General features: G+C 41.8%; 1 protein-coding gene across 3 annotated transcripts in view; it reads left to right on the top strand.

Annotated features, from left to right (window-relative positions):
• Nucleotides 1-21,224, top strand: part of MYPN (myopalladin) — a 96,821-nt gene that overhangs the window by 45,350 nt on the left and 30,247 nt on the right. For 2 of the 3 annotated variants that reach the window (XM_083364619.1, XM_083364618.1), the window contains 7 exons: nt 582-753; nt 2,688-2,759; nt 3,842-3,983; nt 6,269-6,292; nt 14,444-14,560; nt 17,215-17,584; nt 18,670-19,266. In XM_083364619.1, the coding sequence (XP_083220745.1) occupies nt 582-753; nt 2,688-2,759; nt 3,842-3,983; nt 6,269-6,292; nt 14,444-14,560; nt 17,215-17,584; nt 18,670-19,266 (1,494 nt within the window). The remainder of the gene's footprint in view (nt 1-581; nt 754-2,687; nt 2,760-3,841; nt 3,984-6,268; nt 6,293-14,443; nt 14,561-17,214; nt 17,585-18,669; nt 19,267-21,224) is intronic. The other variant, XM_083364620.1, reaches the window with a different exon arrangement.

Genomic DNA, 21,224 nt, shown 5'->3' with positions numbered 1-21,224 from the left:
CCACTGGGATGTCTAGCACTTGAAGAAGTCTGCTACTGATTTCTGAGCATTTGAAGCAACACTCAAAATATCTGGTCTTTCTAACATTATTGACCGTCTGTTGTTTCGATTAGTACATTGAGGGGAGTTCTTCAACATCCCAGGGCTGAAGGGCTGGCCTGGGAAGTTGAGGGGGAGGAAATCTGAGGAAAAAGCAAACCATTGCCATAATGCTTCTGAGGTGACCTGGATGCCATCACCTGGAGCTGAATCCAGTTCAAGGGCATTCTTACTTTTAAAACTTCCTCAGGAGCAGATGGAATATCCCATCTTTCAGCTCTTAACTAGAGGGAAAAAATATTCACCTTTCCTGTTTCCCCCACAGAGCAAGGAATTAAACCACAGAACTTCCTTAGAATGCTTGGTAAAGACAAAAGGAAGGAGACACACATTGGGGCAAGGGTGCTTTGAGAAGCTTTAGAGTCAATTGTATGGCAGAACTTCCCAATCCATCGAGGTAGTTTTTAAATCACTCAGAAGCAATGGATAAAGGAAGTTTCAGCCTTCACAAACTCATGTTGTTTTCTTTTTTTGTCAATTAGCTTTTTCCGACTTTTTCCCAGGTACCAAAACCAGACTAAAACCTCATCCACTGTGCCTCCTCCTGCTCCTCTTCCTCCTGCTCCTCTTCCTGTTAATCCTTCTGTAACCCATCAAGAAGCCATTCAACCGCAACCTTTGATGAAACATGCTGTCTCAGTTCCTGTGTATCAGGTAAGAAAAATACCTGATTTTGTGCTATCTTCTGAGTGACATCCAGTCATTTGAGAATGGATTGCAAGATTCAGAATTCCAAACCAGCACATTCCATTGATGGTTTCGACCACAAATTCTGGGAAGGTACTTGGAGAGTATTCCACGGAGGAAGCCAATTGTAGGCTAACATACATAGAAGACACCATGTTATAGAAGCAGCTGTTCTATAGACTAGGATTAATTTGTATTTTTTCCTTAATCTTTGGTTTTCAGTCAAAGCAGTAACACAATTTTATTTTCGGGAGACCGTAAATCAAAATAAGGCACCTGGATCAAAAAAAATTATTTAAGGGAGAATAAGAATATAATTTATTATGAAAAGAAAGCTGGTTATTAGAAATACAATTCTACTTTATTCAGAAGGGTTAGAGAAGCAGTTCCAGACTCTTGGCATTTTTATCTTACTAAAGACTAGGAACTCACAGCTGACACAGCTTTACATCACCCTTAACTGCTCCACTTATGAAGTAGCATTTTATCTCTTGTCTAACTGTGTCTTTGCCATATGATCCAGCACATTTTATGACAGAGGAGTGTTATGTATGCAGGCACCTGCATAGCAACAGCCACCAGGGGGCGTTGGCCTGAACGGTTTTGGCGGGAAACCCAGTTTCGGCGGGAAACCTAGGGCCAACCCCATTGGCTGTCCGCTTACCTGGCTAGGTATTTAAGGAGGCCAGGTAACCCTCATTCCCCAGTTCGCTACCCCCCTCCAATAAAGAGCTGAACTCACACACCTGGCTGGCGTCTCTTCCTTGCATCGGACCCACTACACAATAAGGAGAATCTTGGAGAATGAACAGATAGGTGTTTTTTAATTAAAAAATACTATGAATTCTGTTATTGATTTGTATTTTAATGTTTCTTTATTCTGTGGATGTTCTCACTTATTTTAGTATATTGTAAATAACCTGAGTCACAAACACTGAGCAGCGTGCAGGGATGACAAGTAGTCTTTTCATGCATTGGTGCTGCTTTGGCAAGTTGGTCCTGTCTGGTCACTGTACATATTTTGGAATTTTGAAATTGTTTACATTTTAAAACTTCTTTTTAAGAAATAATAATAATAGCAGTAAGAGTATTTTAAAACTATTTTAGGAAGCGGTGTTCCAGATTGTTAATGTTTTTAATAACGAAAGAATGAGATAGAAATAACAAAATAAAACAATTATTTTTGTGAATAATAAATAGTTCACACTTTCAGGTTCCATGTTAAATTGTGGGGCAATGTGTGGCCAAGGATTTGAGCCAGATGTTGAAAAACATTTATCTAAGGAGAGCCAGTTTGGTCTAGTCCAGCGTTTCCCAACCTTAGGAACTTGAAGATGCGTGGACTTCAACTCCCAGAATTCCCCAGCCAGCATAGCTGGGAGTTGAAGTCCACGCATCTTCAAGTTCCTAAGGTTGGGAAACACTGGTCTAGTCAGTGGCTAAGGCACCAGGCTAGAAAGCAGGAGGCTGTGAGTTCAAGTCCCACCTTAGCCATGAAAGCCAGCTAGGTGACTTTGGGCCAGTCACTTTCTCTTAGCCCAGCCTACTTCATAGGGTTGTTGTTGTGGGGAAAATAGGAAGAGGAAGGTGTGTTGGATCTGTTCATTGCCTTGAGTTATTCCTAAAAATAATAAAAGCAGGAAATAAAAAAATAAGCAAACAAATAAATAAATACGTTCCCTTCTAATCCAGCAATGAAAATTGCTGTGAAAATTGCCACAAGGTTAGGTTCCAAATCAGCTAGACTTCAATCTCCTGCTTACAGATATTCTCCTGCAAAGTCTATACAGTTTTTTGGGCGGGGGGGAATCATACAGTTCTCTGTTCACCAGCTTTTCTAGAAGCAAAAACGTTGTTCCCATATAACACACTTAACATTTGTTTCTTTGTTTCACTATTAGAATCAGAGCCCTACTAATTATTTACAAGGACTGGACGGAAGACCCCTCATAGCTGCTCCTGTGTTCACCAAGGTGATTTGCTTGAATGAGCTCTTCTTGTAATGGGAAGCAAGTACCGTAGATGTGATGATCAAATCCTCAGGCAATCATTGCCCAATCCTAAAATACCTTTCAAAAGCTCAGGGATTGTATCATCAGCACAAGTGTCCTAAAACTGCTTCTTTACATCAGTACATTTTTAAGAACACCTATCTCAAAATATTAGATTTTTCTGCTGTACAAATTAAGAAAGTTCTCTAGATGACAAGCTCCAATCTTTTTAATAGAGACATCAGCTAAGATAAAATTGATAGTAGATTCCAATTCATTTGGAGAGCACCAGATTAGGCGAATAGAATAGAATAGAATAGAATAGAATAGAATAGAATAGAATAGAATAGAATAGAATAGAATAGAATAGAATAGAATAGAATAGAATCTGGAAGGGACCTTGGAGGTCTTCTAGTCCAGCCCCCTGCTCAAGCAGGAGAACCTACACCATCTCCAGTGATGGAGCGCCCATGATTTCTGGAGGCAAGCTGTTCCCCTGGTTGATTGACCTCACTGTCAGGAAGTTTCGCCTTAATTCCAGGTTGCTTCTAGCATATATTGTAGCTTAAAACTGCTGTTCTACTATCTTAGAGAGATTTTTCCATTGACAGCTTTAACAGGTAAGTAGCACACTGCCAACCTTGGCTAACCTGTGTAAAAAGATAAACAGGGATTCCTCTGGTCAGTACTTGGGTGGGACCATGTTTGAAATCTTGTGCTGTAGATCAGAGCAGGGAACTGAGTAATCAGTCCTTATTCCTGCCAAAACCCAGGGCTTTTTTCCTCATAGAACGCTCAGAACGGAGTTCCGGCACCTTTTTTGGATGAAACCTTGTAGGGTAGGCAAGGCAGGTTGTATGACATGTGTGAGTTCCGGCACCTTTTTCTTTTACAAAAAAAGCACTGCCAAAACCAATGGCAAATCATAACAAAGAAAACTACACAGATGTATCCATTCAGGGACCAGAACCAAGTTCGCCCCAAACTGACTTCGCTTTATTCACACCTATGTAATAATCTTAAAAATCTTTTTAAAAATCACACAGTGTCTGTTTTTGTTTTAGATGCTGCAAAATATATCGGCCTCTGAGGGTCAGCTGGTCGTATTTGAATGTCGGGTGAAAGGAGCTCCTTCTCCAAAAGTGGAGTGGTACAGAGAAGGGACATTGATAGAAGATTCTCCAGACTTCAGAATCTTACAGAAAAGTATGCTTTTTAGTTTTTATGGACCACTGTAGGATTAAAGAGTTTAAATTGCTGCTTTCTGAAAAGCAAACCTTTGTAAAAAAAAATCCTGTGAAAACAGCATTTTAAAACTACTGTTATCTCTCGTGCACCACAGAAATAGTTGTAGTAATTGGGACTGCTATTGTTCCCATACATATCAGATGCGCTCGTGTCAATATTGTCTCCATGTTACAGATCAAAGTGATAAAGCAGGAAGAAGAATGATTTGAAGCAACCTCTTATCTGGTTGCACCATATAAACCATAGAACTGCTTGCATTGTATGCAAAAACCGATACAACTGACAGAGTTTAGTTTTGAAACTTAATTCACTTCTCTAAAGCTATACATACTCCAGCATAGACTTTCATGGAGAAGATTTTGTACAGAAAATTTTGGTGGTTGGTAATTTGGTAATTTTCTGGATTGTTATCCTTTTGCCCACCTATGGTGAAATATTTAAACTCTGCCCCTAAACCCTGAAGCAAGTTCAGGTTTGGGTTTCACCAATAGAGAAAAGAAATGGAATTAAAATATTGTGGATATAACTACCATATGTACATTCTGGCATATCATGTAAAGATAGTGAAACAGGAGTTCATAGTTAATGATCAGCAATTAACAACAGTGTATTTTAGTATATAATGCCCTGTTGTGCAGGATATAGCACTACCTTACAGTATACAACAAGGCATAATCCTAAACCACTACAAATTTATACAAACCAATGTTATTACTAATAACCAAAACTTAAAGAGCACAGTTTAAACCATGCAGGGGTGAATTTTCTAAGGAGGCTTTTTTTTAAGTTTAAGGATGACACATTTGCTCCTAACCACAATATATTAGTAGCAACTACAGGGTATGGCTAAAAAAAAAACAAGATGACAGCCTTGATGGTACAATCAGAGTTCTTCCTATGTTTTATGTTCAAGACAGATAAAAAACAGATTGAGCTTAGATAACACTGTTATGGTTACCACCTTAAACTTTTTACCATATCCTTTGGTCACTCCAAATTTTCATTCTTTGACAATATCTTTTTTCTGCTGTATCCCTATGATATTGCCTTCATTTTATCCCAACCTATGAGGAAGACAGGCTGAAGTTCTCTTTAGCTTTACTAGTATCTCAATCCAATCCAAAGTTGACATCAAGAAGTATAAAATCTGGGCTTTGTTAGCCATCAGTTTAAGGGAAGTCAAGCAATAACAGCAAGTCATTGACGACAATAAAGACAGGATAAAAATATGCAACGGGGCAGAAAATTCACTGCAACTATCATTGTCTCCTGTCTCAAGGAACAGCAAAAAGCACTTCAGCTCAGGAATGGGGAAAGGTCCATAGAATGTATATTGATTCCGGCATCCTATTGCATTCAGGAAGGTCCTTAAATGCAGAAGATTCCCAGGCTGTGTTTGTGCACAACTGGCATCAGTCAGCCATGATTCCTAGACCAGGGGACTCAACCCTGACTGGGACTAATCCATGCGGGATACTCTATGGCCAAAGTCTGTATTCTTTCCTCTGACTTCTTTGAAGACCACAGCATTCTTATGGGGTAGATGCCTTGGAGTCTAGATTGTGCAGGAGGTCTTTGGGCAGTAAAGGTAAAGGTAAAGGTTCCCCCGCACATGCATGCTAGTCGTTTCCAACTCTAGGGGCCGGTGCTCATCTCTGTTTCAAAGCCAAAGAGCCAGCGCTTGTCCAAGGACGTCTCTGTGGTCATGTGGCCGGCATGACTAGACGCCAAAGGCGCATGGAACGCTGTTACCTTCCCACCGTAGTGTTCCCTATTTTTCTACTTGCATTTTTACGTGCTTTCGAACTGCTAGGTTGGCAGAAGCTGGGACGAGTAGCAGGCGCTAACTCTGCTATGCAGCACTCGGGATTCGACCTGCCAAACTGCCAACCTTCTGATCGACAAGCTCAGCGTCCTAACCCACTGAGCCACTGCGTGGGCAGAGTCAGGAGCAATAGGACCTGATCCTATTTTTCCACTGTGATTGGATCTGACTTTTTTACTCCTGCCCTTCCCCCCCCCCCCCGCGCCCTTCCTCCTCCTTCTCCAGATGAGTCAGAGATTAGGATCTGGACCAAAACTAACTCCATTAGTTTAAAGATCCATCTATCTGGATTTAAGGAAGCTTAAGTGATACAAATTACCCCGAATATATATTGTTTTTCATGCAAAGCTTTGAAAGAACATGATCTGTGTTAAAATAAATACAGAATTAACTAATGTTTTTCTTTCTTTTTTATTAGAACCTCGCTCCATGGCTGAGCCGGGTAAGTATATTTATCCCAGTGCACTGCTTACTAAATTACTTCACTCTTACAGAAGTGTTTCTGTGACTAAAAACAAGCAAGCAATATTTTTTTAAAAAAATGTATTATTGCAGTTCCTGCTTCACACACACTGTGGTATTCTTGTCAATATGTCCCATACACATAAAGCAAAGAGAGTATGTTGTTGAGGGAGGCTATATTGGAAAGGTTGTGTGATTCTGCTCCAACCATATAAAAAGGGACAGGCCTTCAGTCACACAGTAGCAGTGGTCACCTTGATTGCTTTGACGCTACCTGCAAGCATCCCTGGACATGAGTTTCTTCCATAACATGAGGCTAAATTATTTATTAGTATACTGAAATCTGGAAGAAGACTGCTACTCATATTTAGCATTAGATGTAGGAAACAAGGCCACTGCTCTTTTCTCTGACTTAAAGTTCTTGACTCCAACAGATAAGCATTATGAGTTGTTAAGCATTCCATTCAACTTCATCTGAGTACAAAATACAGAATAATAAGGTCGGAAGGGAGTTGGGAGGGAACCTGGAGCTCATCTAGTCCAATCCAGAGTTACCCTATGGTAAAATGGGTGGCCAATAAAATTGATAAATAAATAAATAAACCTCCTGCCCAAGTAGGAGACCCTATATCATTCCAGAAAAATGGTTGTCCAATCTCTTCTTAAAAACCTCCAGTGATGGAGCACCCACAACTTCAGGTTAATTGTTCTCACTGTCAGAAAACTTCTCCTTAGTTCTAGGTTGGATCTCCCTTTAATAAGTTTCCATCCGTTACTTCTGGTCCTGCCCTCACGTGTTTTGGAGAATAGATTGACACACACACACACACACACACCGTGAAAAAAGCAAGAATACCACAAACATCATAACAACAGAATCATCTACATACCTACTCTGACAAAATCCCACTGATTTTAATAGGACTTATTTCCAGGTCACACTAAATAAATTCTAGGTCAAAATATATAACTATGCTTCCATTTATTAATGACGCCCACTTAATTAAAAGGAGCCTATTCTCTATGAGGCAGGAATATCATGAGCACTGAAAGCTTGGAAAGATTGACTAACACTGATCCTGAAGATATTCAAGGGGTGGAATCAGGGCTTTTTTTGTCATAGAACGCTCAGAACGGAGTTCCGGCACCTTTTTTGGATGGAACCTTGTAGGATAGGCAAGGCAGGTTGTATGACATGTGTGAGTTCCGGCACCTTTTTCTTTTACAAAAAAAGCACTGGGTGGAATTATGGCTTCCATTCTCTACTAGATGGCCCTTATTTCAAAACTGGGACATCTGCTCTTTTCCAGCCTTGATGTGAATGAAAGAGGCCTTATTATGTCCCTTGCTTTCTTAGAAGTCAAATCTACACCAGATGATATTGGACTGTACTATATTTATCCAGCTAGCCAGTGGAAGTGTATTGTCACACCTCAACCTGTGCCAATTTTTTTCTCTTAACCCTCAGTGCTCCACGTTGCTCTCACTCATGAAATATGAGAGAATCGCTTCAGGCATTCCAGCTCTGAAACTGGAGAAGGCCACATCAGGCATTCTCCCTCCAAGGGGGAACCCTGACTGCGACTATTTTTTCAGTGACTTCAGGACCAAAACAGTGTATCTGAGTCAGTGCTAGATGAAAGGGCACAAGGCCCTCATCCAGGGACTGTGGAGTGAGCAACACCAGGATTAGGGCACACTAAGTGTGCCCTATAAATGGCCTTGGAGGAACAAAAACACATTTGTGTTTACCTTTCATGAGAGAGCTTTTTGTGGCCTGTTCCTCACTAGCTGATGGTCTATTATATCCACTTACTGGAATGCTGAGGGGACTCATCCTTAGGGTTACAATTTCTCTTTCCTTCTAAAGTGCATGGCTTGCATTTTCCCTAAACAGTTGACCAGATTTGCTTCCTGTGGTACTCAAGACCCTTTAGCGTGTGTGTGTGTCGGGGGGGTGTAATGAAATGGCATTATCTGTTTTAATTCACTTGCTTAATGTCTGACTGCTTGCTTAATGTCTGACCTCCTTTCTGTGTGTTATGTAACGGTTGCTGTTACTGAGCCAGACTTGCTGTCTCCAGGCTGATAATTAATTTTGGGGTGGAAAACTGCTACTTTAAATCTATTGGTCGCTGCCTAGGGGCCAACCATAGAAATAGCTGTGCAGCAGCTATTAGCTTGCTTCTGTTCTGTTCTGCATTAATAAAACTTGTTGCTGTTTCAACACATCATCTCACTTAATGCCTTCGAACCAGAGATATAACATTGGCGATGAAGGTGGTATGTGCTGTTTCATCGTAAGAGTCTGAAGTCCTGGCAGGAACTACATTCCTCCCCTCGGTCTGCCAAACAAGTCACACTGGAGACCACCACACCCTAAGGATTCATCCTAGGGCCTATGCAGAAGCCAACAGCACAAGGCAACACAAGAAATAAGCAACGCAAGCAACTCACCATGGTGAAAGTAGGAAAGCTCAAAAAATTCGATGTGACACACTCGGAGAGATGGGCGTCCTACATTTCCTGTGTAGAAAACTACCTCCGTGCAAATCAGGTCCGCAAAGATGGGCTGAAGGCCGTGACCCTCCTCTGCGTGTGCGGCCAAACCACATTCGATATCGCCAAGAACTTGGTTGCCCCAGCGCCGCTAGAGTCCGTCACTTACATAGACTTGAAGAAAAAGCTCCAAGACTGGAGGCACGCTTTTGAGCAGCAGGAGCAACAGCCCAGTGAGTCAACTACAGAATTCATCGCTGCTTTTCGTCAAGCGGCCCAACTATGGCATTTCACCGATTTGGAGGAGAGACTAAAAGAGCTCTTAGTCTGTTGACTCCGTAATTGAGAGCTCCAACAAAAACTTTTCGCTAAGGAGACTCTCTTGCTACAGGAGGCCTTGAAGGAGGTCATGGCAGACAAAGCCACCAGAGAGGCCATTAAAGTGCTGCGGCCATCCAAAAGTGCACCAAGCACCAAAGCCGTCCACTATGAGGACGCCAAGCGAATGGAAGACACTGACTTAGACCATGAAGTTGACAAGCTACAGAGGCACCAGGAGAAGGGACCGAGGCCAGCTGACAAGGCAGTTCCCTTCCTTAGGTGCATGGGTTGTGGAGGCCACACTGAGTAGGGTTCTGCTCCAGCCAAAGGATGTGTTCTTCACTGGTACCCACCGTCCCCTTAAGCAGAAGCTTCGACTGCAAGTCAAGCTTCAGGGAGTTCCATGCAAAATGGAACTCGACACAGGCTCAGCCGTGTCCATCATCTCCATAGGAACCTTCCGGCACATATGCAACTGTAGCAACAGAGGAATCAAACTTCATCCATCTAACCTGTTGCTCAGACTTCCAAAACTCCCAAGTGGTGGTCAAGGGCAAAGCCACATTTCTGGTTAATTTCAAGGGGTTTACAGGCCCACTAGATGTTGTGGTGGTGGAAGGCCAACGCACGAGCCTCATAGGGCTCGACTGGTTTGATGCATTGGGCATCCAAGTAACCGGGATTCACCAAACACAGGCGGCAGACTTGTCTTCAGTCTGCCAAGAGTTTGCGGATGTTTTCAGTCCAAGCCTAGGAGAGTACAAGGGCCCTCTGATAGCTTTCAAGCTTGATCCCCTGGTAACGCCAACCCGGGTCAAGCTTTGTCAAGTGCCTTTCGCTTTAAAGCCCAAAATTGATGCAGAGCTGGATAAGCTGGTCAGTCAGGGGGTATTGCAGCCCATAGATAGTGGGGTGTGGGAGACCCCCATAGTAATGCCACTTAAGGCCAACTGAGAAGTACACATATGTGCACCATTAACTGGGCACTTCAGCAGCACGCGTACCCGGTGCTAGTTGTCAGCCATATTTTGGCATCTTTGCAGGGAGGCCACATGTTCACCAAATTAGTTTTGGCACAGGCCTATCAACAGCTGCTGGTTGATGAGGCCACGGCAGCCACCCAAACCATTGTTATCCATCGGGGGAACTTCAAGGTCAAACTCCTACAGTTTGGGGTGAGTGTAGCCCCAGGGATTTTCCAGGGAGTAATGGAGTGCAAGCTCAAGGGCATTCCGGGGGTCTGCCCCTACTTCAATGATGTACTCATTGCCGGGGAGTCTACAGAAGTTCTGGCTGAACGGCTTAGAGCCGTCTTTCAGTGGTTCCGCATAGCGGGACTTAAATTAAAAAAAGAAAAGTGCAAGATTGGGGTAGAGTCAACTGAGTTCCTTGGGTTCCACATCGATGCCAATGGCATTCATCCAGCAGATTCAAAGCTGAAAGTGATTCAGCAGGCCCCAAGCCCTAGGTCCAAAGGGGAGCTTCAAGCCTTCTTGGGCCTTCTTAATTTTTACCATGCATTCCTCCCACATAAGGCTGCAGTGGCAGAGCCATTACACCAGCTCTTAGACAAAAAGGCTCAGTGGCAGTGGACCAGTGTCCACAAAAGTAGTTTCCAGGCAGTCAAATCACTGCTGTCCTCAAACTTGGTGCTCACTCATTTTAATGAAAAGCTGCCAGTCTGCATCCCCTGTGATGCATCCCCATATGGGGTTGGGGCTGTGTTGAGCCATTTGTCGACTGATGGGAAACAGTCTCCCATCACTTATTATTTGAGGACCCTGTCATCGGCAGAGCGCAATTACATGCAGATTGACAAGGAGGCCTTGGCTATTGTGGCCGGGGTTAAAAAGTTCCATGACTATTTGTATGGCTGCCATTTCATGATCTTTATGGACCACAAACCACTTCTACGGTTGTTCACTACAAACAGGCAGACACCTCAGATTCTGTCTCCTCAAATGCTGAGGTGGTCTATATTCCTTTCAGCCTATAGCTACAGGCTGATTCACAAACCGGGCAAAGAAATGGGCCATGCAGATGGCCTTAGCAGATTGCCCTTGCCACACGTGGAGCCATATCCGGCTCCGGCTGGATCTTAGCCATACAGGAGTTGCCAGAGTCTCCTTTCCATGCTGGAGATGTAGCTGCTGAGACAGCAGCTGACAAACACTTAGCCACAATACTAACTTGGGTTCACACAGGATGGGTGGACAAATGTCCGGGGCCAGAATTTCAAAGTTTTTTCATGAGAAAGGATGAGCTTTCAGCTCATAAAGGGTGCATTCTTTCGGGAAGTAGAGTCATAGTCCCCAGCTCATTAAGGCCTAGGGTTCTTCAGTCTGTGCATGAAGGCCATCCGGGAATAGTCCGGATGAAGGCACTGGCGAGGAGCTACCTTTGGTGGCCCCTGTCCATCGATGGGAGGACACTCACACACCATGGTCAAGAATCCACATTGACTTTGCAGGGCCCTTTCAGGGACAGCTGTTTTTAATATTGGTCGACAGCCACTCTAAATGGTTAGAAGTTGTACCAATTTCCACTATGACTACTGCTAGGACCATCCAGGTGCTGTGCAGAATATTTGCAACACATGGGCTTCCAGATGTCTTAGTCTCCGACAATGGGGCTCAGTTCACCACTTCAGAATTCTAGGCCTTCCTCATGGCACACCACATCAGCTCCCTTTTACCCGTCATCGAATGGTCAAGCGGAACGCATGGGCCGCACAACCAAGGAATCCCTGAAACGAATTGTCACAGGGGATTGGCACCACAGGCTGGCCAATTTCCTACTCTGCCAGCATACAACACCCTGCACTGCCATGGGCAAGAGCCCCACCGAGCTTCATTGGGGCAGGCGTTTAATCACCAAACTGGACAGGCTGCACTGTGACAGAGTCACCTCAGACACTGCACAGCTAAAGACACCAAGAATCTTACAAATGGGTGACCGGGTTTGGACCCGGAATTACGGGCAAGGGGCTTTGTGGGTGGCAGCAAAGTTTGTTAAGGTGTCAGAACCACTCTCCTACGAGGTGGTCCTGGAAGATGGATGAGTCATTCGCCAGCACCTTGATCAGCTGTGTCAGCAGCTAGCAAATCAGTCACTGGCTCAGGACTCTCAAGAGGGCCAAACAATGGGCCCACATGACAGCACTCAAACAGAGCAGATTGCATGCTCTGCAAGAACTTTTGTTCATGGGGACGGGGGAATGGCCATAGAAGAGTCTCCTCCAAACACAGAGACTGTCTCCACTGATCAGGACAGACAAACTGAACTGAGAGACAGCCCTGCAGACTTCGCTGCACAATTGGACTTTGGTTTGGGCTGACCGAGACTGGCCAGCCAAAGGGACTCAAGTCACTGTGACTCCACTGAACCTCAGAGCCCTGGTCTACCCAGCCTGGCAGGCAAGCAGGTAGACCGGGAGATTCCTGTAACCCCTAGATGTTCTGAATGGTCACGAAGGCCGCCTAAATATCTGTAAGATTATGTAAAACAATTGAGAGTTTGTGCTATCTAGGGGTGTAATGTATTGGCATTATCTGTTTTAATTCACTTGCTTAATGTCTGACTGCTTGCTTAATGTCTGACCTACTTTCTATGTTATGTAATGGTTGCTGTTACTGAGCTAGACTTGCTGTCTCCAGGCTGATAATTAGGTTTGGGGGGGGAACTGCTACTTAAACCTATTGGTCGCCGCCTAGAGGCCAACCGTACAAATAGCTGTGCAGCAGCTATTAGCTTGCTTCTGTTCTGTTCTGAGTTAATAAAACTTGTTGCTGTTTCAACATATCGTATTGCTTACTGCCTTCAAACCGGAGATATAACAGGGGGTGTCTGTAAGGTATGGTCAAAAAAGTCCATGGTGGCCATAATGGTCCAATTAAAACTCCTCCCATTTTTATGTGCATCATCAGGGCCACCATCTGAATTTTCTGGCCTCAGCCCGTGGCCACCCCTGTTTAGTGGGACACTCATGTAGTGATCATCCTCTTTGGCAACTGTCGAAAACTCAGAGTGGTTCTTTTCTCTACAAAATTCTCACCAAGTTCTCTTGAGTCAAATCTACCAAATGGACAGGGTTACAAAAATTCCAGTAACTAAATTATATTCAGTTTGGAGCCAATATCTCCCAATAAACATAGGAGAAAAAGAACATATAGCAGATAGGGAAAAATATTTTGTTTCTCACAGCTTTCCTATGAACTGGAAAAAACTTGTTAATGGAGAATATCCCCTGTTGATATAGTATGTCCAGAATCATAATCACTTGGGGAAATGACTCTTACAATAATTTTAAATATTTCTACTTGTGATCACTGCTTGATGACAACAAGAAAATACTCAGAAATCCTTAATCTTTGTTAATATTTAAGGCTCACCCAGATATTGCTTTATTTAAACATATTTGTATATCAGTGATTGCATGACATCTGTAGATGCTATATACTAAATCAGGGGTCCTCAAACTTGACCACTTTAAGACTTGTGGACTTCAACTCCCAGAATTCCCAGATATTTACTTCTCAGAACTGATAACTTTCATATTATCAGACTAAGAAAAAGAAGCTAGGTTTGTTGTGTAGGATTTTAATCCCATAGGGTTTTTTTTTAACTTCAAACCCTAGTTTATCTCCAGATCACTTAGAAAAGTTATGGAAGGGGGACAAAAATGTCTACTCTGCCAGTCTATCACTCTTTCCCAAAACTGTATCCCAGTGAAGGATAGAAATCTCCCTTCTGTTTTCTCCATAATCACAAGCGAGTTGCATCGAGCCGGAGTGACCGTCCCAGAGTCACCCAGCTGACTTCATGTCTAAGACAGGACTTGGACACACCATTCCTGATTTGTAATCCAGCGCTGTACTAAATTGCATCTTTTTGTCCCAGTTGCTAAATAATGTTACCAGCTTTGGATTCTATGCAATTTAGAGAATCATGTTATATTTTGATGAAAGTGTACTCAAAATTATTCAGTGTACTTCCATAGGTGAGGATGCACCAGAACCTGGATGTTCCTACTGTTATGTCTGAGTGGGGACATCCAAGTTCTCTCTCTCAACCCCAACCTGCCCCATAGGATTGATATGGAGGGGGGAAAATATAAGGAGGAGCATTCGGTAGACTGTCTTGAGCTTCGGTGTAAAAGGTGAGACCTGCGGGAATGTAATTCCTATCATTCTCAATATATTGTCTGGAAATTGTGGCGTGAACTATCTAGAGATCCTGCCATGATAGGGTTAACTGAAGTGTTATTTCATACTTTATGAAAAAGTGCCAACTTTCTTACAATGGCTTTCAGAGGAGATCTGCACTTTGGTCATCGCTGAAATCTTTTCAGAAGATTCGGGAAGTTTTACATGCACGGCGAGCAATAAATATGGGACCGTGTCCAGCTCAGCTCATCTAATTGTTAGAGGTAAGACTTTCATTTAAGCAACTTAATCACAGAGATGTTCAGTTTTGTTTATGTTTTTTTATTGTTGTGTTATTTTATTTTAATCGTCTTAAAAGCAGCTTAGCCTTATTACAGCCCAGATCCTGTTTAGGGTTAGGGATAGCAATGCTATCTGATGGGCCCAGGAAGTGGGTTTTCTTTGTCATGGCAACTGCCCCCTGGAACAACATCCCTACAGGTGTTCAACCAACCCCAATATCCTTTAAACAGGCCTTGAAGACCTGGCTTTTCCATCAGATCCTGGGCTGGGATGCATCTCACCTGGACTCAGCTATTTTGAGTTTGTTTATTGCATATGACTGTTCCCTGTTAAGATTTTTAAAATGTATTGTGGGTTTGTTTTTAAATTTATGTGGTAGCCAGGGTCACCGTTGATTTGGGCAGCCTCTGAAATATAAAAAAATAAATGCATTCTAACAGCCTTGTCTCATTATATTTTTATCATTTTAAATGTAGATTTATAATGTCTAGGAAGGGAGGGAGGGAGGAAGGAGGTTCTAGATTAAAGAAAATAAACAGACAAGAATATTTCTTTCAGGGAACGTTCAGATTTTAAGCCAGATGAAGTTTGCAATTTAGACTCTGTCCAAAAACAGAGACTACAAACTGTTGAGTTCTCCCTTCGCACTAAGTCATTGTTTATTAAACCATGTTTACATGTTGCGCTAAGCTACAAAACCATTTTTCACAAATCATAAAGTCTGGAATTAAAATAAATCAAATCAACACCGTCCTGTGGCTTAGGGTGTATTGAGTTACTAGGTCATTAGTATGTGTTGCAAATATTAAATCATCCCTGGCATTATGGGATACAGATAGAGTGACCTTCTGCCTGCCCTCCCATTTCAGAAAAGGTTTATTTATTTATTTATTTATTTATTTATTTATTTATTTATTTATTTATTTATTTTATTTTATTGCATTTATATACCGCCCTTTCCCTGAGGACTCAGGGCGGTTTACAGGGAGTTAAAAATCAACCATACAAGGTTGACCATAACTCAGATTTCAGTAAATATTTACAGAACTTGTGGAAACCGTTTTGTAAAAAGAGGTTTGCGAGAATAGGGAAGAATTGTTGACACACACACACACCCCCCAAAATTCAGCAGTACGAAACAAAAGAAAATAGGTCAACACTAAACGGATTGTTTAAAATATTTTGTCATTATCCATATTTCCATGGAGTTCTTTTGTCCTTTTTTGGTTGGAGAGAGAATAAGGATCCACCCATTTTCTGTCAATTAGGATAAACAACATTGATTTATGTTTCACTCTTTTCCCGAATAGCTTCAACAGGATTAGGGAGATACAGAGAGATTAACTAACTATAGATGCTCTATGTCTATTGTTTCCAACAACTATGCCACTTTCTAAGGAGTCAGAGGATTTCAGTTCTCGCTGATTATTCAATTTATATCCATCTTCTGATCTAATTTATATATTTGGGTCACAGATGGCACTGGAGAAAAAATGAGTGGAGGGGGAAAAATGTTCCCCAACCACAATCTGTCAAAACAGTCACTCCATCAACAGCAATTAGAGGTACCTGCTAGACTGTTTTTGCCAATTAAAAAAAATGCAGAAGAAATCATGTATTTGTGAAAGATCCATTTGGAACAAACAAAATGCAGGAAAATGCAAATAAACCATAGGAAAAATTTAGAGAAAATTGCATACAAATGCTTTGAACTTAGGAAAAGTTGTAATCAATCAATGGGTATGCATGATATACTTGATAATTTTTTTAAAAAATATTCAAATCAAAAAGCCAAATGAAAATTGAGAAAAACGATATGGGTTTCCTCTACATTAATCTAGGGGGAAACAACACATGTACAAAAGAGATGGGACTTCAGTCACACAATCACAGATGTCATCTTGCCTTTTTTTTCTTCCTGTGGATGCCCTTGGATCAGTTCAATGTTCCTAATCTGTGCCCAAAATGTACATTTTTGTATGCATAATCATCCAACAATATTTATTTTCTTCTATTGCTATTGATTTATTTAAGCATGATAAAACAAGCATAATCAGGCAGTTCTTGGGGGGCCCCAGGACAGCCCATGTTACATGCTGTTCTGAAAGCTGCCAATCTACTTGTGAATCCAATTCAAGGTGTTGGTTATCACCTTTACAACCTTTCAGGGCACAAGTCTAGGCTATCTGAGAAACCATCTCACCCTGATGGGACATTAGACTGCCCCACCTGTGCTGGCAAAAGGGGCATGCTACAGACCCTTTCAGCTGAGGAATTTCAACTGGGAAAGTCCAGAAGAAGAGCCTTTCCTGGCGTGGGTCAAAGGCCCTGATGGCCAACTAGCCTCAGTCCCTAATGGGGTTGTGGTACATTGGAGGTGGCTGATGGAGTAGATAACACCCCACCTCCTCTGTGGGCACACATTGCTCCCTCCCTCTTCTTCCTGCTTAGTTTTACTTTAATTGAATTTTTAAATTTAAGATCTTTATTTATTGTTTTAATGTGTTATACTGTGTGTTATTCAAGGTCTATATAAGCCACCTAGAATTGCTTTTGGCAAGATGGGCAGCATACAATTTTGATAGATAGATAAATAATTAAATAAACAAACAAACAAACAATGCTTCTGTTGCAGGGCCTGTGGACCAAACAAGTAACGCTGCTCTTCATACCATAAGTTCTCTCAGTTTAGTGGCTTCTGAACACCGGCCTTCAGCGTCCACTCCTTCGCTTTCGTTGATAGATAATGCTCCAAAGCCTAAATTGGAAAGCGTTCTGGTAAATCACAATGAGCCACGGTCAAGTTCCAAAATTGGCCTCCGTGTGCACTTTAAACTCCCTGAAGATGATAAGGGAAGTGAGACATCATCAGAAGATGGAAGTGGACCTAAAAACCAAGCCAGACCAAACAGTTTTCCAACTAAAATCAATGGACAGGCTTTTAAAATTCAGGAGCCCTCTTCACCCTCCAAAGAGCCACCACCCGTCCTGGCTAAACCTAAACTGTGAGTAAAAAAATACCGGTTGGCATATATTTAGTGCTGGAAGGACATCCCATTATAAATTCAATGTAGCTCTTCTTATTTCATAAATTAACACAGCATTGGGCACTTGGGCTGAGGATGTGTAGATTGTTGCTCTTTGTTTCCTAACTTCTTCAATATCTTTGTACATTTGAAGCCAATCAGAACACAGAGTAATGGAAAAGTTACTTGTGAATAAATATGTAAGCATCAAGCTTGCAGGAAGTGAAATATGTTGTCAATCTGGAAATATTATTTTGCTATAGAACAGGAATATCCAACCTTGGCTACTTTATGACCTGTGGACCAACTCTCAGAATTTCCCAGCCAGCCATGTTGGGTCTTAAAGTTCTCAAAAGTTGGACATCCCTGCTATAGAACAATATTAGGTCTCCAGATTCTTTGGTAATACCTGAAGAATAAAGGATAGCTACAAAGAAAAAGCTAGGATGTTTCTGGTGAAGTTTTGTTGTGACTGCCTTTAGGGGGTTTAACGTGGTGGGTAAAGGGGAGATAAAAAGTCAAGTGAGTGGTTGTGGCTGTGTGGTCAAAGTCCCACCCTTTTATTGATGTGACACACATAAAGAAGGACAGGCTTCGATAACACAGTCATTGCTGTCATCTTGACTCTTTTGACCTCCCCCGGTAGATGTCCCTGCTTACCTCACTCACAAAAAAAATTATTGGGAGATTCAGATTATAATGCAACCTCCCTGTGTTCTTCCATCGTCTTTCCCACATTTTGTTCTTCCTATTGAAATTCTGTGAAGGGGCAGAAGAAAAGATGAAATAGGTGTAGCTTTGATTAATAGACTTTCGGGCTGGAAAGAAAAAGTGAAAAGTATTTCAAGTCCATGGAAGTGGGGACATCATCTGTTTGTAATATAGATTTTGTTTTGCTTGTTGTGCCTTCTTCCAGGTCTTACTTGCTCTAAAAAAAAGCTTTGAAAATGCCAGGCAAAATGTATAATTTTGATCTGGTTTCCAAAGTAGAGCCTACAACTGTTCAATGCCTTCCAAGCACCCTGTAATATAAATTGCATCTGTTTTTATTTTTTTGAATACAGGGATGCCACCCAGTTAAAACAACTACACAATCAGGTCTTGTTTGAGCAACAGCAAATCCAACAACCATCTCACCCAGTTCCACCAGAGTCGTTATTCAGCACCAGCCCAGGGAAATCTGCTACTTTGCCCATTCAGCACCAGCACCAGAAGCAACCTTCATCAGCTACATACAAGCAGAACAAGGTTCCTTCTATGCAGACATTCACATACACCCGACCTAAACAGTTCCTGGCATCTCAAAACACTTCAGCAGCTAGTAGCCTTTCTAGCTTCAGCAATGTACCTCAAGGAACCCAGAAAACAGCGAAGAAGGAAAACCTCTTAGTGTCTCCTCCACCAGCCCAATCAAAATCTCCAGGAGGGTTGACAAACCAAGTGGAGCAGCCTTTTCCAAGTCCCAGAGAACATACGTTGCCACCACTTCTGCTCTCTGTGTCTAACATGAACCAGTTCCAGCCCCACAATGTGCCTCTTACACCTCTGTCTCCTACTGGTCGGATTCAGAATCCCGTGGCTTTCCTGAGTGCTGTTCTACCTGCGCTTCCTTCTACACCCCCAACAAATGCCATGGGCCTACCTAAATGTGCACCTGCTATGTAAGTAATGCAAACTTTGAATGATCAGGTCAGTGAAAATATACTGATCTGGCTATCTGTTCACTCAGCAAGTTAAAGTAGCCTTCCTCTCCTCCCCCTTCTCTGTCTTCTCATTCTCCCTTGCATTCTCCTCCTCCTCTCCAATTACAGTTTTACCTATTTTTCTTAATATCTTAGACTTGCCTCTGGATCACCTTTGCTTTTTTTCCCCCTGAAATTGACTTGACTGAAGAGAGGATATTATATAATTTAAAATGTGTTGTTGCAATAGTGTGATTTCATTATTTACAAATAAAGCTGTAGATGAGAAGAGGTTATTCTTTCCTACTCAATTCAGTGGTCAATAGTCCTTTTTTGGACCATTTGGAGAATCCTATTGAATTGTTTCCAAAGGTTCCAAAGATACTTTTTCCTCAGTTAGACACAGAGGATATCCCTTTCCTATACTGTTCTGCAGAATTCCGTATTTTTGTTATTATTGTTTAAAGTCTGTTTGAACTGTTTGGAGAAGTCATCTAGAGAACTTTCCACAACATAATGTCCCACCAGATGTATCAAATTATAATTCTCATACATCCCAATATAACATTAAATGACTTGGTTGGAGGCTGTAAGAAATATATAATCCACTTCTAGATGGCAGCAGGCTGAGGGGGAAACTAACTCAGAGGTTTACGTTTTACCTAATAATTTCCATCTCATTTTCTTTGTCTGGTTTGACCATCAGTCTAAAACAAAAGTAAAAAAAACCAATTATGAATTCACATTATGTGCCAAATAGCCAGAAACTATCCTTTGGGTCCTTAAAAATATTCAGAAACAGTGACAACGTGACTCAATAAGTATATCATTGAGTCAAAAAGTAGGGTATAAATCAAGCAAATAAATAAAAGTGAATAAAAGTTGAGCCTAGGAGGAAATGTATCACCTCTGGAATAGTTAAATATGAACGCTGCTATACAAACACTTAATGGCAGGGTTGTCACTCTGTTCACGCAGTTTCTCAGGACATCCTGATTCTGTCTTGCCATTAATACCAATTCTTATCAGCTTGCCAGCGTCCTCATTCTTGGAAAACCAACCTTCACATTGGATTGATTCTTGCCTTTTTTGTAGCTTTCTGATTTTATCTTTTAGTGCTCCTTTGCTTCAGGGTTACCTTATCTGAGCAGACTTGCTTTTGTAAAATCTATGTTTTAAAAATGTGCAGCTCCTTCCAAGGGTTTTTGAACTAAAAATAGGATATAACAATATCCAATCACCACTGTCATCTCCATCAATTGGGATGTTCCCAGGGTGCTTAGCAGTGTCAAACCAGGGGGGATGATTGGGTGATTGAAGCCCCACCCCCTTTTAACATGTGCATTGCAGGCACATAAAAAGGGACAAAGCTTTGGTTACCCCTCCAGTGCCTATCACTGACTCCCCAAATGCTCATCATCATCATCTCCTTCATTGAAGGGTTGAAATCTGAGTAAAAATATAAAAGATTCCAGTCATGCCCCTGCATAATAGTTAATTTCTTTCTTTGTAAATGGAAACTGTCCAGGATCAAAATGTGTCTGTTTAAAAATAAGTAAAATAAGCTCCAAGTGTACCATCCAGATATTCAGTCAAGATGCTGAACTCATCCATTCTCCCAGATAGAAATTGGGAGATTTCTGTAATTTATACTGCAGTATTGGACAGTCTCTGTTTCAGCATACATACATACATACATACATACATACATACATACATACATACATATGAGAAATCATATGTACATCACCTGCTGCCCTGGAGATTATCCATCCAGCCATTCTGTTGGAAACATTTAGTTTTGCCTAGTTAAAACATACTGTATGTGGCTTTCCAAAACTTACTGACACCAGCCCCATCAATCCTAGCCAGCAGGATTAACAATGAGAAGTCATGGGAGTTCTAGTCCCACAATATTTAGAGCAGGGGTCTTCAAA

Source organism: Vipera ursinii (assembly GCF_947247035.1).
Source record: "Vipera ursinii genome assembly, chromosome: 5".
NCBI classification, from domain to species: domain Eukaryota; kingdom Metazoa; phylum Chordata; class Lepidosauria; order Squamata; family Viperidae; genus Vipera; species Vipera ursinii.
This window is presented reverse-complemented; position numbering and strand designations above follow the sequence as displayed.